General features: G+C 46.7%; 1 protein-coding gene across 1 annotated transcript; it reads left to right on the forward strand.

Moving 5' to 3' along the window:
• Nucleotides 1-805: 805 nt before the first annotated feature.
• Nucleotides 806-11373, forward strand: LOC102310891 (neuronal acetylcholine receptor subunit alpha-2). The gene is made up of 7 exons (XM_005937339.2): nt 806-963; nt 1091-1135; nt 1233-1342; nt 4018-4237; nt 9491-9993; nt 10526-10889; nt 11024-11373. Exons 2-7 carry the CDS (start codon nt 1106-1108, stop codon nt 11147-11149), a joined length of 1353 nt encoding a protein of 450 aa, XP_005937401.2. The 5' UTR covers nt 806-963; nt 1091-1105; the 3' UTR covers nt 11150-11373.
• Nucleotides 11374-15339: the final 3966 nt, after the last annotated feature.

Consider the following 15339-nt stretch of genomic DNA (forward strand, 5'->3'; position numbering starts at 1 on the left):
AGGAAAATAGGATAAAGTGAATTACCTACAATTAGAGGATTCTGGTGTGAGGGGTCATTTTTTTGTCTTTGCTTAATTTTTTTTGCAGAATTGCACATATGGTTGAAAAGTCTTGAATGCTTTGTGTTCATTTAATTTTTAGAGTTTCTAATAAATTGCTTGCACCTGACCTGACAACACTGTACAGTCTTGAGCATAAAACCTGTTTTGATATGTTATCGTGAAATCAGAGGTTCTGAATTTAGTTTGAAAACCAGCTTTGGGGTTCAGAGTTTTGAGAAAAGGACAGAAACTTTCCAGAAATGTGTCTTAGATTTTGAAAAGTGAAAATCAGATTCTCTCTAAATAAAAAGCACGAGGGACACCAAGTTCTTTGAAGTAGGAAAATATGTTACTAAATCTTTAACTGGTCTTTTATTGACAGGAATAGTTATTGAAGCAAGTGGGTGTTCACCCACTCCGGACCAGGTTATGTCTGCAGCATATGCTACCATGGTTATATACACTGATTTTCATCAAGGATCACCTCTGAAGTTACTCAAAGCCCACTTTCTGGCAGAGGCCTTTGTGTGTGTGATTGACTTTTGCCTGTATTAATGTGTTTTAGTGAGTGAGAGCTTCCTTAGAGATTTGCAAGAAGGTAAAATGAGACCTGCAAAATGCATCAAACTGGATGAAAACTATTTAAGGTTTCATGATATGAGTGACTGATTACATAAGATAGATCAGACAACGGAAGCACTTTTAAACTACTGCAGGATGACAGTCTGAACCCGACAGTGTTGCTGATCTGTCTCTGCCTCTCTATCAGTGCTCTCTGAGGACTGGGATCGTGTTCACACTGAGGACGAGCTCTTCAGGAGTTTGTTTAGAGGCTACAGCAAGTGGACTCGACCGGCGAAGAACGTCACAGACGTGGTCATCGTCAAGTTTGGCCTGTCCATCGCCCAGCTTATAGATGTGGTAGGAAATTTAACCATACCTTCAAAACTTTAAAAACTATTCCCCCTTTCTGTTTTGTGCCATTGCACCTACTAGGGCGTTAGATGCATGGCTCACTCGCTGTGTCCACTTCATTTACAAAAAACAGGATGAGAAAAATCAGATGATGACAACCAACGTGTGGCTGAAACAGGTGGGTGAAAACAAAAACTGGGTCTGAAAGTTAATTAAATGTAATTCAAATGTGTTTTGTGTCTTAAAATGACATAAAAATGTGTATTCATTGAAAGGAATGGACGGATTACAAGCTGCGGTGGAGTCCTTCCGACTTCAACAATGTGACGTCCATCAGAGTCCCTTCTGAGCTCATCTGGGTGCCCGACATTGTGCTGTACAACAAGTAAAAACCACACGCATGATTCACGAGTCCACCCTTCTCCTCGTCCTCCTTCATCCTTTCAAACTCATCTTAAAATTCACTGAGAGTAGAGAAACAATGACATCAGTCTATCCCAGGAGGCCAGGATTTGGGGGCTTAGCAAGGTAACCCCAGGTTAAACCCAGGGCTTTCAGCGTTACAGTGGTGCTCTTTACATCTTACCAAATTGCATCGCCACGGTAACTTGTGCTGCACGCCTAACCTTCTTAGGCACAAGTTATGTTTGAAATAAGAGGCTTGCAAGTGCAACACCACCTTCTACTGACCGGTAAGTTCTCTGGAGGACAGCATGTCTATTCCTTAAAGTGTCCTCTAACCTCAATGAGCAGATAACAGAGTAAACATTTTGAGAGGCAGCCTATGATCCTAAAAAATCCAAATACAGTTTTCCCCCCTCATTTCTTTATATTCTATTGGGAAAACAGAGTACTGAGCAACACATAAATACTTAAATATTTTTCACTAATAACAAATAGTATTTCTGCTTCTGGTGCCTAAATAATTATTTCTTATTTCTTTAAGTAGTCTTCAGGAATAGTTCTCCAGGCTTCTTGAAGGACATTCAAAGCTCTTATTTGGATGTTTCTGCCTTTCGTTTTGTTCTCCGTCAACATGATCCCACACTGCTTCAATAATGTTGAGGTCCGGGCTCTGAGGAGGCCAATCCATGACTGATAGTGTTCCACTGTGTCTTTTTCTATCCAGGTATGATTTTGCTGCACTGGCAGTGTGTTTGGGATCATTATCATGCTGAAAATGAAAAATGTTATAATAATAATAATGGATTGGATTTATATAGCGCTTTTCAAGGCACCCAAAGCGCTTTACAATGCCATTATTCATTCACTCTCACATTCACACACTGGTGGAGGCAGCTACAGTTGTAGCCACAGCTGCCCTGGGGCAGACTGACAGAAGCGAGGCTGCCATATCGCGCCATCGGCCCCTCTGGCCAACACCAGTAGGCGGTAAGGTAAAGTGTCTTGCCCAGTTACCTGTTATCAGTTAAACATTTTCCAAATGGTATTATGTGGTAGATCAAAGTCTGAAGGTACTTTTCTGAGTTCATAATTCATTCATTTTGACAAGATCCCCAACACCACTGGCTGAAATGCAGCCTGAAACCATGACAGAGCCTCCACCGTGTTTTAGAGATGCCTGTAGACCTCTCTTGTTGTACCTCTCTCCTCACCTCCTATGTATGTATGTACTGATGATGAACCAAAGCAGAACCAAACATTTCAAATTCATCACTCCTGAAGACCGTTTGCCACAGTTCTTGTTTAATTTTCATACCTCAGCGTTTTCTCCCTGCTTTCCTTCATTAAGAATGGCTTCTGACAGCCACACTTCCACCGAGACCATTTCTGATGAGGATTTAGTGAACAGTAGATGGATCAGTTGAAGGCCCTGGTGCATCTCTCAGGTCCTGTGTCAGGTCTTTGCTGGATTTTTTTTTCCTGTTACTTAAAGACATGACTTTCAGATAGTGTTCATCTGCTGAAAATATGTCTGTATTGTATTTTTCGGGTCAACTAAAGAAATGAATGTGTTTTTGTGAAAGGCTGTTAGTAGCAAAGTCCCTAACGATTTAGTACAGCCCATAATCTTAATTTAGGACATTTTTTATATATAAAAACATATTCCCTCTGTGCAACGCACCAACATCATAAGAAACAGACTGAAGGTTTAAAACAAATAAATGAATTACATGCTCTGTGCCACTTCTCAGCCATGCAGATTATTTGCTTTCGTCGTTATGATTTGTGGGATGGTATTATCTCCTTTAACAACAGGTGTTCCAGATTATCCCCTCCTAAAGATAATAAAGGAGGAATTGAAGCATTGTCCTTCGTATTTACAGAGGTCGACCTGTTCTTACGACGCTTCCCATGCAGATATTTGCAGATATTTCAGGATCATTTCACTCAGTTTGAACCTTCCTGAAAAACTTGACTATTCAGCTACAACCCTTGAGTTTTCAACCACCATCATGTGACCCCTATCCAAAGAGCAAATAAGCCAGATAAAGATCTCTATAAACCCTGCAAAAACATCTGGGGGTAAATAAGGATTATTAACTCTTATTTTATTTGGATTTAAAATATTGAGTCACGGTCACAGCAGATGCTCAAGGACACACATACTGTTCCTGAACAGAGACGACTTTCTGTAGGTGGACCTGGAAATTATCTGTAGTGATCAATTAGCTGCTTGATCCATAACACGGTCCTCCTTCATTGAAGAGCGAAAGAGGAGTTGAGGTCACTTACATGGAGACAAACAGCTCCATGGTATTTTCTGCATTTTCCTGCATATCAATTGGCGATGCATGCAAATTATGCTGTTGAATAAATGATCCTGATTCTGTTGCGGATGCACGGCGATGTTGCATCACACAGTTTTAGTTGAGTTTCCAGCCCTCGGGGCTCGGGGGAGTATTAAAATTGGTCTGGATGGAGATGAAACTCTCTCCGCTTTCAGTGAAAATGAGCTTGCATTGGTGTCATTTACATTCAGCTATCAATTATTAAGCATAGCTTGTGTAAATGGGCATAGCTCCAGGTTTATTGATTCACCTTCTGAGTTTAAAAACTAATGAAATTAAAACTTTTTACCCTCTTTTCTTGTTAAAGTGCTGACGGGGAGTTCGCTGTCACCCACATGACCAAGGCACAGCTGTTTTACACCGGTCGTATCCGCTGGGTACCGCCCGCTATCTACAAATCCTCCTGCTCCATCGACGTCACCTTCTTCCCCTTTGACCAGCAGAGCTGCAAGATGAAGTTCGGATCCTGGACGTATGACCGTGCCAAGATCGACCTGGAGCCCTTTGAGAACACTGTGGACCTGAAGGTGGGAACACGTGGGTGGAGGTTGCTCTGCTTCCCCTCCCCCTCCACATTCCTCCCTCATACTCTCTTATGATTTCCTTCCTAACACCTCCTGCACCTCTTTACCTCCTCTTATCGGCTCTTCACATGTGTTTTGTTTTACAGAAGAATGCCCGCCAAACTCTCAGGCTGCTAACATTTTAATTAACAAAGTATTTCCCAGCATCATGTTTCACTGCAGTAATAGGTTCTGGAAAAATTCACAGAATAGTGAAAAAAGAAAAACCCCAAATCCTGGGGAGATTTCTGAGTTGTAAAACGTGGCTGTCATGATCGCTGTGTGGCAGGCAGGAGGAGGACCCAATAGCAATATTCACAAACACGGGGATGAACTTAAGAAACACAGCTTTAATGCTGGCAGGACAGAATACAGGACATGCAAAACTAAACCGGAAAAAACGTAAACTAATACTCGAAGGTAGACACAGGGAGATCCACACAACATGAGGGAGAACGCGACGCCGAACAGAGGGAGACGCAGACAGAAATACACAGAGGGTTAACGAGGAAAGTGGGAACACACGGGGAACACAGCTGACACAGATAACCATAACGAGACACTGACGGGAGACGGGCAGAGTCAAACAGGAAGTACAGAGGTTCAGACAGGAGGAGAGAGAGCACGGGGAAAAACACAGACATAACGGGCTGGGGAAACATGGAACAACCACAAAGGGAGACGAGGGCTCATAAATACAGAGAGGGCACACAGGGGGGAGAGAGAGCACGGGGAGAACTTAGACATAACGGGCAGGGGAAACATGGAATAAAACATAAGGAGAGACGAGGGCTCACAGATACACAGAGGGGCACACAGGGGGTGAGAGTCACAAAGGGAAAGCACCAGGGAACACACAAACAGGGCAACTCAGGAAACAGAGCCTAAACAGGGAACTGAAATACAAAATACATAGAAACTAAGAATACTGGGCCAACATGGCCCAGGACCATGACAGTACCCCCCCCACAAGGGCTGGCTCCAGACAGCCCAAACACAGGAAAACCAAACCAAACAGAAAACGACCCAGGGCGGGCGGCGGGGGCCCAGGACGGAGGGCCCGGAACAGGAAACAAAACAACTAGAAAACACAGGAGCACAAGACCAAAGTTCAAAGAGAGTTCAGGGGGCCGACCCAGAGCCCACAGGCACAAGAGTTCACGGGTCACACGGTCGGGGGGCCGACCAGGCGGGTGGCACAGGTGACAGAGCTGGTCCGGAGGCCGACCGCACGGAAGGCAGCGGCGGCGGCGAAGGAGACGACGACGGAGCAGTTCAGGGGGCCGACCGCGCGGAAGGCAGCGGCGGCGGCGAAGGAGACGACGGAGCAGCTCAGGGGGCCGGCCGCGCGGAAGGCAGCGGCGGCTCTCCAGTCTCAGGCGTGTGGCCAGGCCCGGTGGGCACAGGACCAGACGAGGCAGGACCAGACGAGGCAGGACCAGACGGTGGCGATGCGGGGGCGAGACAGGAAGCACAGGCTGGAGCTGCAGGCAGACGAAGCACAGGCTGGAGCTGCAGCAGACGAAGCACAGGCTGGAGCTGCAGCAGACGAAGGCTCTGAGGCTGCAGCAGACGAAGGCTCTGAGGCTGCAGCAGACGAAGGCTCTGAGGCTGCAGCAGACGAAGGCTCTGAGGCTGCAGCAGACGAAGGCTCTGAGGCTGCAGCAGACGAAGGCTCTGAGGCTGCAGCAGACGAAGGCTCTGAGGCTGCAGCAGACGAAGGCTCTGAGGCTGCAGCAGACGAAGGCTCTGAGGCTGCAGCAGACGAAGGCTCTGAGGCTGCAGCAGACGAAGGCTCTGAGGCTGCAGCAGACGAAGCCAGGCTGGAGCTGCAGCAGACGGTGGCTGGATGGGCTCCTCGGGCCCTCCAGCGGAGACAGGAGGCTGAACGGGCCCCTCGGACCCTCCAGCGGAGACAGGAGGCTGAACGGGCCCCTCGGACCCTCCAGCGGAGACAGGAGGCTGAACGGGCCCCTCGGACCCTCCAGCGGAGACAGGAGGCTGAACGGGCTCCTCGGGCCCCCCAGCTGACGAGGTAGATGGCGGCGTGGGAGCCGCGGAGTCCTGGATGAGCTCATCCGAGCTCCCAGCAGGAGCCGATGCAGAGCCAGAGAGATTTGGGACCCCTGGCTGAATGTTAAGCTGACCAGCGGACCGTACTGCCATCGGGGACTGGGCCACTGGAGACGCGGGGAGCTGAGCTACTGGGGCCTGCGCTACAGGCGGCACTGGAGCTACTGGGGCCTGCGCTACAGGCGGCACTGGAGCTACTGGGGCCTGCGCTACAGGCGGCACTGGAGCTACTGGGGCCTGCGCTACAGGCGGCACTGGAGCTACTGGGGCCTGCGCTACAGGCGGCACTGGAGCTACTGGGGCCTGCGCTACAGGCGGCACTGGAGCTACTGGGGCCTGCGCTACAGGCGGCACTGGAGCTACTGGGGCCTGAACTGAAACAGGTGGCTCTGGGAACTGAGCTGAAACAGGTGGCTCTGGGAACTGAGCTGAAACAGGTGGCTCTGGGAACTGAGCTGAAACAGGTGGCTCTGGAAACTGAGCTGAAAGTGGCTGCGGGGTAGCTAACTGAGCTGAGAGTGGCTGCGGGGTAGGTGACACTGGGAGCTGAGCTACTGGAGACCCAGGTGACACTGGTGTACTGGGGTGAAGGCAGCGAGGATGCAGTCTCTCTCTTAAGGGAGGATCGAATGATTTAGCGATAAATCTTGACGGGAAAAGATGCCGATGCTGAGAATACCAGGCAGCGGGGGCTTCCAGGAGGGTAGCTGACTGAGCTGTGGGTGGCTGCGAGGGAGCTAACTGAACTGAGGGTGGCTGCGAGGGAGCTAACTGAACTGAGGGTGGCTGCGAGGGAGCTAACTGAACTGAGGGTCTGCGAGGGAGCTAACTGAACTGTAGGGTGGCTGCGAGGGAGCTAACTGAACTGTGAAGGGCTGCGAGGGAGCTAACTGAGCCGCTGGTAGCTGCACAGGCGATAAGCAGCTCGCTTTGACATCCGCCACACAAGACACAGCCCCTGAATGAACAGTCATAATGTCTGGAAAAGACACAGAGTCCTCACTCACCACAGTAGGTGAATTAGAAGTCCGAATGTCCGGCTGTGGGGTGGTGCGACGGCGGCGTGAACGCCGTTTCCTTCGGGATGGGGGAGGAGCTGAGCCGGGCCGCGAATCCTCCAGCGGACCGGACTGAACGTCCTCCGACTCTTCCCACCGGAGAGGCAGTTCCGGGCGGATGCCTACTGTGGACACGAGGAAGTCCCGGATGTGGGGGTGTAGCGCGCCGAATAACCAGGGGAGTCCGGACACCATCCTCTGTAGGCGGATGGCTACGGTCTCCCGGTATCCTCCTCTTGGCAGCGCTCCCCACTCCTGACAGTGGTATTCCACCGTGTAAATCAGGTCCTCACGGAGCTCGGCAGAGGGGTTGTGAACTGCTGGGTCCATGTCGTGGTCGCGTTCTTCTGTCATGATCGGCTGTGTGGCAGGCAGGAGGAGGACCCAATAGCAATATTCACAAACACGGGGATGAACTTAAGAAACACAGCTTTAATGCTGGCAGGACAGAATACAGGACTGCAAAACTAAACTGGAAAGCAAACGATAAACGTAATACCGAGGAACACACGGGGAGAATCAACACACAACATGAGGGAGAACGCGACGCCGAACAGAGGGAGACGCAGACAGAAATACACAGAGGGTTAACGAGGAAAGTGGGAACACACGGGGAACACAGCTGACACAGATAACCATAACGAGACACTGACGGGAGACGGGCAGAGTCAAACAGGAAGTACAGAGGTTCAGACAGGAGGAGAGAGAGCACGGGGAAAAACACAGACATAACGGGCTGGGGAAACATGGAACAACCACAAAGGGAGACGAGGGCTCATAAATACAGAGAGGGCACACAGGGGGGAGAGAGAGCACGGGGAGAACTTAGACATAACGGGCAGGGGAAACATGGAATAAAACATAAGGAGAGACGAAGGCTCACAGATACACAGAGGGGCACACAGGGGGTGAGAGTCACAAAGGGAAAGCACTCAGGGAACACCACAACAGGGCAACTCAGGAAACAGAGCCTAAACAGGGAACTGAAATACAAAGATACATAAAACTAAGAATACTGGGCCAACATGGCCCAGGACCATGACAGTGGCAGGTTTCTTTAACTCTTTACCCCTTGGACATCTACTAGGACAGGGGTGGCCAACTCCAGGCCTCGAGAGCCAGTGTCCTGCAGGTTTTAGATGTCACCCCGGGTCAGCACACCTGAATCAAATGATTAGTTCATTACCAGGCTTCTGGAGAACTTCAAGAAATGTTGAGGAGGTCATTTAGACATTTCAATCAGCTGTGTTGGATCAAGGATACATCTAAAACCTGCAGGACACCGGATCTCGAGGCCTGGAGTTGGCCACCCCTATACTAGGAGGAACCCTTGAAGCTCTTTTCTGAACTTGGATTTAAAACATGGAAACTATTATAATGGCCTGCAAACTACATCTTAACTGATATACTGAGGTGTTAAAAGGTGTCATTATGGCTACAGGGGAGGTCATGAAATGTTGTCTTTATAGGGGAAAGAGTTAATATGGTGTGATTTTGAAGCACAGAATGCAGAAGTAAGTTTGTTTCTTCAGTTTGACTCCACATGTCTGCATTTGAGATCTCTATCCTGCAACACTTGGAGAGTACGCTGTAACAAAAGACAGCACTATTTATACAGACAGATACACAAAGGGGTAAGTTTAAAACTCTGGTTCCTGATAAGACACAGCTGAGCAGCACAACTTTGGGGCTGATGCCATCAGGACCAGCCACTCTGCCAGAGTAGAGTCAAGACAACACTTTCCTGACTTTTTCAGTTGAGAGGGACATGGAGGTGCAAGCTGTAGGTGCAAAGACAAGGGAAGGGGACAATGTTCATGAGATGAACTGTATGCTGGGGAAGGATGACCAGCAGGGGGAGGTGTGTCAAGCCAAGTGAAGTTTATGTTGTTGGTACTCTTCTCATTCCACTCCAGCACTAAGTCCCTGCTTTGTTTGGGTCCTGTGAAGATTCTCAGTCCAACCCCTCCTTGTTGTTATTCTGTTATTTCCTGGCTTTCTCCTGTAACAGGCTTCCCCCCTGCTGCTTTAACTTTAAACTCCCTCTGCACAATGTCAGTGTGGCTAAAAAGAGTCTGACTTTTAGGGCTACTGGGAGAGTGGAGAATGGGCAATTGTCAACGCTGTAGGAACCTACAATACCAAGAAATACGACTGCTGTCACGAGATCTACCCCGACATCACTTACTACTTCGTGATCCGCCGCCTGCCGTTGTTCTACACCATCAACCTCATCATCCCCTGCCTTCTCATCTCCTGCCTGACCGTCCTGGTCTTCTACCTGCCATCAGACTGCGGCGAGAAGATCACGCTGTGCATCTCCGTGCTGCTGTCGCTCACTGTCTTCCTGCTGCTCATCACCGAGATCATCCCATCCACATCGCTAGTCATCCCGCTGATTGGGGAGTACCTGCTCTTCACTATGATCTTTGTCACGCTGTCAATCATCATCACCGTGTTTGTTTTGAATGTGCACCACCGATCATCAGAGACTCACACCATGCCCCGGTGGGTTCGGAGGCTTTTCCTGTCTGTGGTGCCGCGCTGGCTCTGCATGAAGCGCCCGCATCATGGACTCAGGCCTTCAAGGTGAGAAAGCCTCTATGACCATTAGAGGCACTGCAGGTTTTTACATGGTCATAAATAGCTTAGTGTAGTTGACTTCTACGTGGTCAAATGTGTATGAGTTGAAGTTTAGGATTGGCTAATTCAATCCAATTAATTAGCTCTCGACTGAGTTAGTGCGGTAATCCACACAGGAAACCACAAAATCTCTGCACAGGTTTATTGTTTTCATTATATGCTTGAACCATTTGGCTGATTTTAATACACATTGCAGAGAGATAACATAGCAGCCCCACCATACATTCACAGCCTCCAAACTCTACTTCTTTTTGTTGTTTAATTGTGGTTGGCAGACAGCTTCTAGGCATTTTACCACCACCTATTGGCAGTAGAAGTATATTGATAATTTGAGGTAGTGGTAAAAATAAGGGAAATATATAATTTAAGGTGACAGATAGTTGTAATCATTAATTTTTCTGTTTTATATTTTCACAATGTTTTGCTTGTCGTTACAATGTCATTGTAATTTTTCTACAAACCCATCTACCTTTCTTAGGCAACACCACCTGAGCGATAAACTCCTCCCTCTCCAGACTCCGGGCCCCTCCCACAGCATCTGGATCACTCAGGAGTCTGATGTGGATGCTGGAGATGAAATTAACCACTGGGACTTCCATGGTTACTCAAACATGGAGAATTTGGAGAGGTTTGGGTCCCCATCTTGTCTTTCTGCTCGGTCTCTGGGCTATACACTCCTACCACAGACACGGTCCACTGTCAGCTTAGAGTGGGATACCCCTGTGGAGTGTGGTTCGACCCAGAACCAGTGGGACTCTTCTTTGTCTCCTGCTGTCATATCCGCCCTGGAGGGAGTAACATACATCGCTGAACACCTAAGAGCAGAAGATGCAGACTTTTCGGCAAGTATTGAATTTTTTTGGTTATAGATTTGTGGTCAAAAGTTTGCATCAGGGGTGTCAAACATAAGACAGCCTGGGTTTTATATATTTCTCCAAGTTTACTGGCTCATTTTTGGTTTTATGTCTTCTCTCAGGTGAAGGAGGACTGGAAGTATGTGGCCATGGTCGTAGACCGGATCTTCCTGTGGATGTTCATCATAGTGTGTCTGCTGGGGACCGTTGGACTCTTTCTGCCTCCGTGGCTCTCTGGGATGATTTAAAACCAAGACTAGATGTTAAAAACACTAATATATTATATACAAAAGTGGAAGAGCATGGTTAACTTTTAAATTTGTTGCAACAGACGAGTCTAGGAAACTTATTTCATGGAGGACAAAAAGTACAAAAATTAATAATAAAGAGAAATTAATTATTAATGCAAATATTTATAAAATGAAATGGCCTTGATGTATAAAATGGAATATACTTATGTTAATTAATAATAAATATTATAATCTGCTTTATTTATTCTCCATTGTATCTGTAATTTTCTTCACTCTCACATCTGCGTATGTGGTTCTGTTTGTCTGTCTGTCTGGTTGTTTACAGTTTTTCAATTTTGTGTGATGGTAGATAACAAAAACAACTTGAGCTAAATTACATTTTAGTGAAATCTGGTGAAAGTCACACTGAATGTGAAAATCAGTAAAAACATTATATTACCCACAATTTTTTTTGTTGATCGTCTTCAAAATTCACAATAATATACTCAGTGTTGGGAAAGTTAGTTTTAAAATGTATCCCACTACAGAATACATGCCTCAAAATGTATTTTGTAACGTGTTACGTTACTCAATGACAGTAATGTATTATGAATATTTTGGATTATTACTATATTATCATGCTTTTTACAACTACATGAATGTACTATTGCTGTGTGATTCATTACTATTACTGAAGGTTACTCGCCATACCAATAGCAACTAGATTTTAAAATCTGAATATAAAATGAATGACAGTAGGGTGGACATTATATTCATCCATCTCTCTGTGCCGGGCCGTTGTGTCAGCATGGTGTTGCAGGAATTGCCGTCTTGTGTGTGACTGGGTGCAGTAAGGAGTGTATGTGATGTGTGTGTGAGCATGCGCGTGAAGGAAACGCGGGGAGCGAAAGAGAAAAATAGAGAGCGTGTGTCATGGGTGGAGAGGGCGACCGGGAGCAGCGTTCTAACGGGCTACAGGCTATGCAGTGTGTTGTCGAAGTGTGCAGTACTGTTATTAAAGCCTCATCTCTTCAGTACTCTCCGGTGCCTCGGCTGATTTCTGTCTGTCTCACTACTCCACAAAAGTGAAGGGAGTTAACCCCAAAGGAGGACAAACTTCGGCCCTGGAGGAAGCATCTCCCCTCGCGTCTCCCGACCACGGTCAGGGGACTGACGGCGAGGAATGGTTAACAATGGCATAAAATCACAGCGATCACTCAGTAGCACTTACACCCACAACAATGAAACGCTTTGAAAGACATGATCACAGAACCTCCGTTGTACCCCGTCACCCCATCACAAACCGTTCCACTGATAACGCTGTATCCACTCCTCTTCGATTAACCCTGGAAGACCTGGAGAAGGAAAATGCACAGGTCTGAAAGGTCTTTGTTGACTTCAGCTCAGCCTTCAACACGATAATCCCTCAGCATCTGATCACCAAACTAGGCCGAGTTGGACTGAATCACCCCCTTGGAAAAATGGACACTGGTCTTTCAGACAGATAGACCTCAATTTGAGCAGAGAGTACATAAGAAATCAAGCACCATTTCATTATGTACAGGCTTTACAAAGGGACATGTCACGAATCCCCCGTTTTCACCATGATGACCCACCTCTGTGGTGAAAAGTTCAGTAATCACTACATCACAAATTACGTGGATGACACAACAGTGGAACATCTCATCAAAGACAGCAATGACAGAGACTACAGGAGGAGGTGAGACTTTTTGCAGAATGGAACCTGTTTTTTTTTTGTTTTTTTTTTAAATCTGGTGTTCAAAAGCAGCCCATGCACAGCCCGATCTACATAACTGACATTGCTGTGGAGATAGTCGACTATGTGACCAACAATCTAACCAGGAGCCTGCACATCTCCTCACCAGCTCCTGCATTTTCCCCAGAGGTTAAAAATAACTCATCTTAACCCATCTGTCATCACCACTTTCTACTGAGGCACCACATAGAATGTGCAGCACACTGTCTGTGTCTCTGTGGTATGAGAGTAACGGTGTCTCAGACAGAAAGGCAGATTGCTGAGAAGATTGTTGGGGTCTTACTGCCACCTGTTGGGGGCTTAGTGCAACAACGCTGCCTGACAAGGCCAAAAAGGATCACGAGGGACATTGCTCATCACCGTCACAGACTATTCTCCTCCCTTCAGGCAAAAAGTATCACAGCCTGGAAATCAGAGCATTAACAGCTTGACAGTTAAATTCAAATGCACATCATAAATAGATGGAAAGTACAATAGCTGAGCACACGTAAGCCATACAGATTGTTTTCGTGCATGTGTGTATATATATATATATATATATATACATTTTTTAATTTAATGTTCTTATTCAGTGCTATACCATCTTTTTTTATTACTTTATTTCATTATTCATTGTTTAACAGAAAGTTATACTATAGTCTTTTAACATGGTTCTGTTTTGATTGTGAGATTTTTTGTGTTTTTGTGTGCTCATAATGACAATAAAGGAATCCAGACCTTTGTCAGCATTGGATTTATAGCTACACCAGTAACTAGAAGGAACAGTACGTAATAGTGGATACTTTGGAAACTTTTATGATATGAAGTGATGTTCTCACTCTTTCTCAAGTGTAAATCACTCTGAGGTAAACTATATTGCCCAAAGTATTCACCAAGCCATCCAAATCACTCAGTTCAGGTGTTCACATCACTTCCATGTTTAAAATCAAGCACCTACACATGCCTAGGCATAGCACAAAGTGGTAGAGCAGAGGTCGCCAACTTTCTGCAGAGTCAATCACTAAAGACCTTCAAGCTTCACGTGGCCTTCAGATTAGCTCAAGAATAGAGAGCTTCTTGGAATAGGTTTCCATAGAAACAGCTGCATCCAAGCCTTGCATCATCAAGCGTGATGCAAAGCGTCGGATGCAGAGGTGTAAAGCACTGCACAACTGGACTCTAGCACAATGGAGATGTATTATCTGGAGTGATCAATCACATTTCCCCATCTGACAATCCAATGGACCAGTCTGGGTTTGGTGGTTGCCATTGGACCAGTATTTGTCTGACTGCGTTGTGCCAAGTGTAAAGTTTGGTGGAGGGGGGGAATATGGCGTGGGTTTGTTTTTCAGCAGTTAGGCTCGTCCTCTTAGTTCCAGTGAAAGGAACTCTTAATGCTTCAGCATACCAAAACATTTTGGACAATTTCAGGCTCCCAACTTAGTGGGAACAGTTTGACGATGGCCCCTTCCTGTTAGTCCTCACCTTAACGTGAAAGAACACCTTTGAGATTATTTAGAGTGGAGACTGTGAGCCATGCTTTCTCATCCGGTCTGTGACCTCACAAACGTGCTTCTAGAGAAAAATTTCCCCAAACACTCCTAAATCTTGCGGAAAGTCTTCCCAAAAGAGTTGAAGCTGTACTAACTGCAAAGGGAGGGCTGACATCATATCAAACCCTATGGATTAAAAAAGGGATGTCACTCAAGTTCAAATGTCTGTAAAGGCAGACAAGTGAATGCTTTTGGCAATAGAATGTATTAAATGTATTAGTAAAACCAAGTGGTAGACCTCCGCAGGGACAAACATCCTCCACTGCATCCTCTAAACATTCAAGGCATGGACATTGAGGCTGTGGACAGCTACAATAAACTGGACTGGACTCATAATTCAGATGCCCTCTACAAGAATAGGCCGGGCAGGCTGTACCTGCTGCGGAGACTCACCTCTTTTGGAGTGAAGGGCCCAGTCCTGAAGACTTTCTAAGACTCTGTGGTGGCCTCAGCCATCTTTTACTGTGGCCTGCTGGGGCGGCAGCATCTCTGCTCAGGACAGGAAGAGACTGAACAGGCTTATCCGGAGGGCCAACTCTGTTCTAGGATGCCCTCTGGACTCAGTGGAGGTGGTGAGTGACATCACCACCCCATGCAGGAGACTGCACTGAACAGCTGAACAGCACTGAACAGCTCCTTCAGTGGCTGCGGCACCCACGATGTGGGACGGAGAGATTCCACAGGTCTTTCCTCCCCACTGCTGTCAGACTCCACAACAAAGACTTCGCAGCTGACCAAACACACACATCCACACATGTGCAATTTCATTAAGTGCAATTCTCTTTTTCTGACAGCATTGTATTTTATTCTGTTGTATATACTATTTTATTCTATTCTATTGTGTATCTTATTATCTTATCCTATTCCAGTGTTTATTCTTAATTTTTGCTACTGTGACC

This window comes from Haplochromis burtoni, unplaced genomic scaffold (assembly GCF_018398535.1).
Source record: "Haplochromis burtoni strain Fernald_Lab_line unplaced genomic scaffold, NCSU_Asbu1 Contig_67, whole genome shotgun sequence".
In the NCBI taxonomy this organism is placed as follows: domain Eukaryota; kingdom Metazoa; phylum Chordata; class Actinopteri; order Cichliformes; family Cichlidae; genus Haplochromis; species Haplochromis burtoni.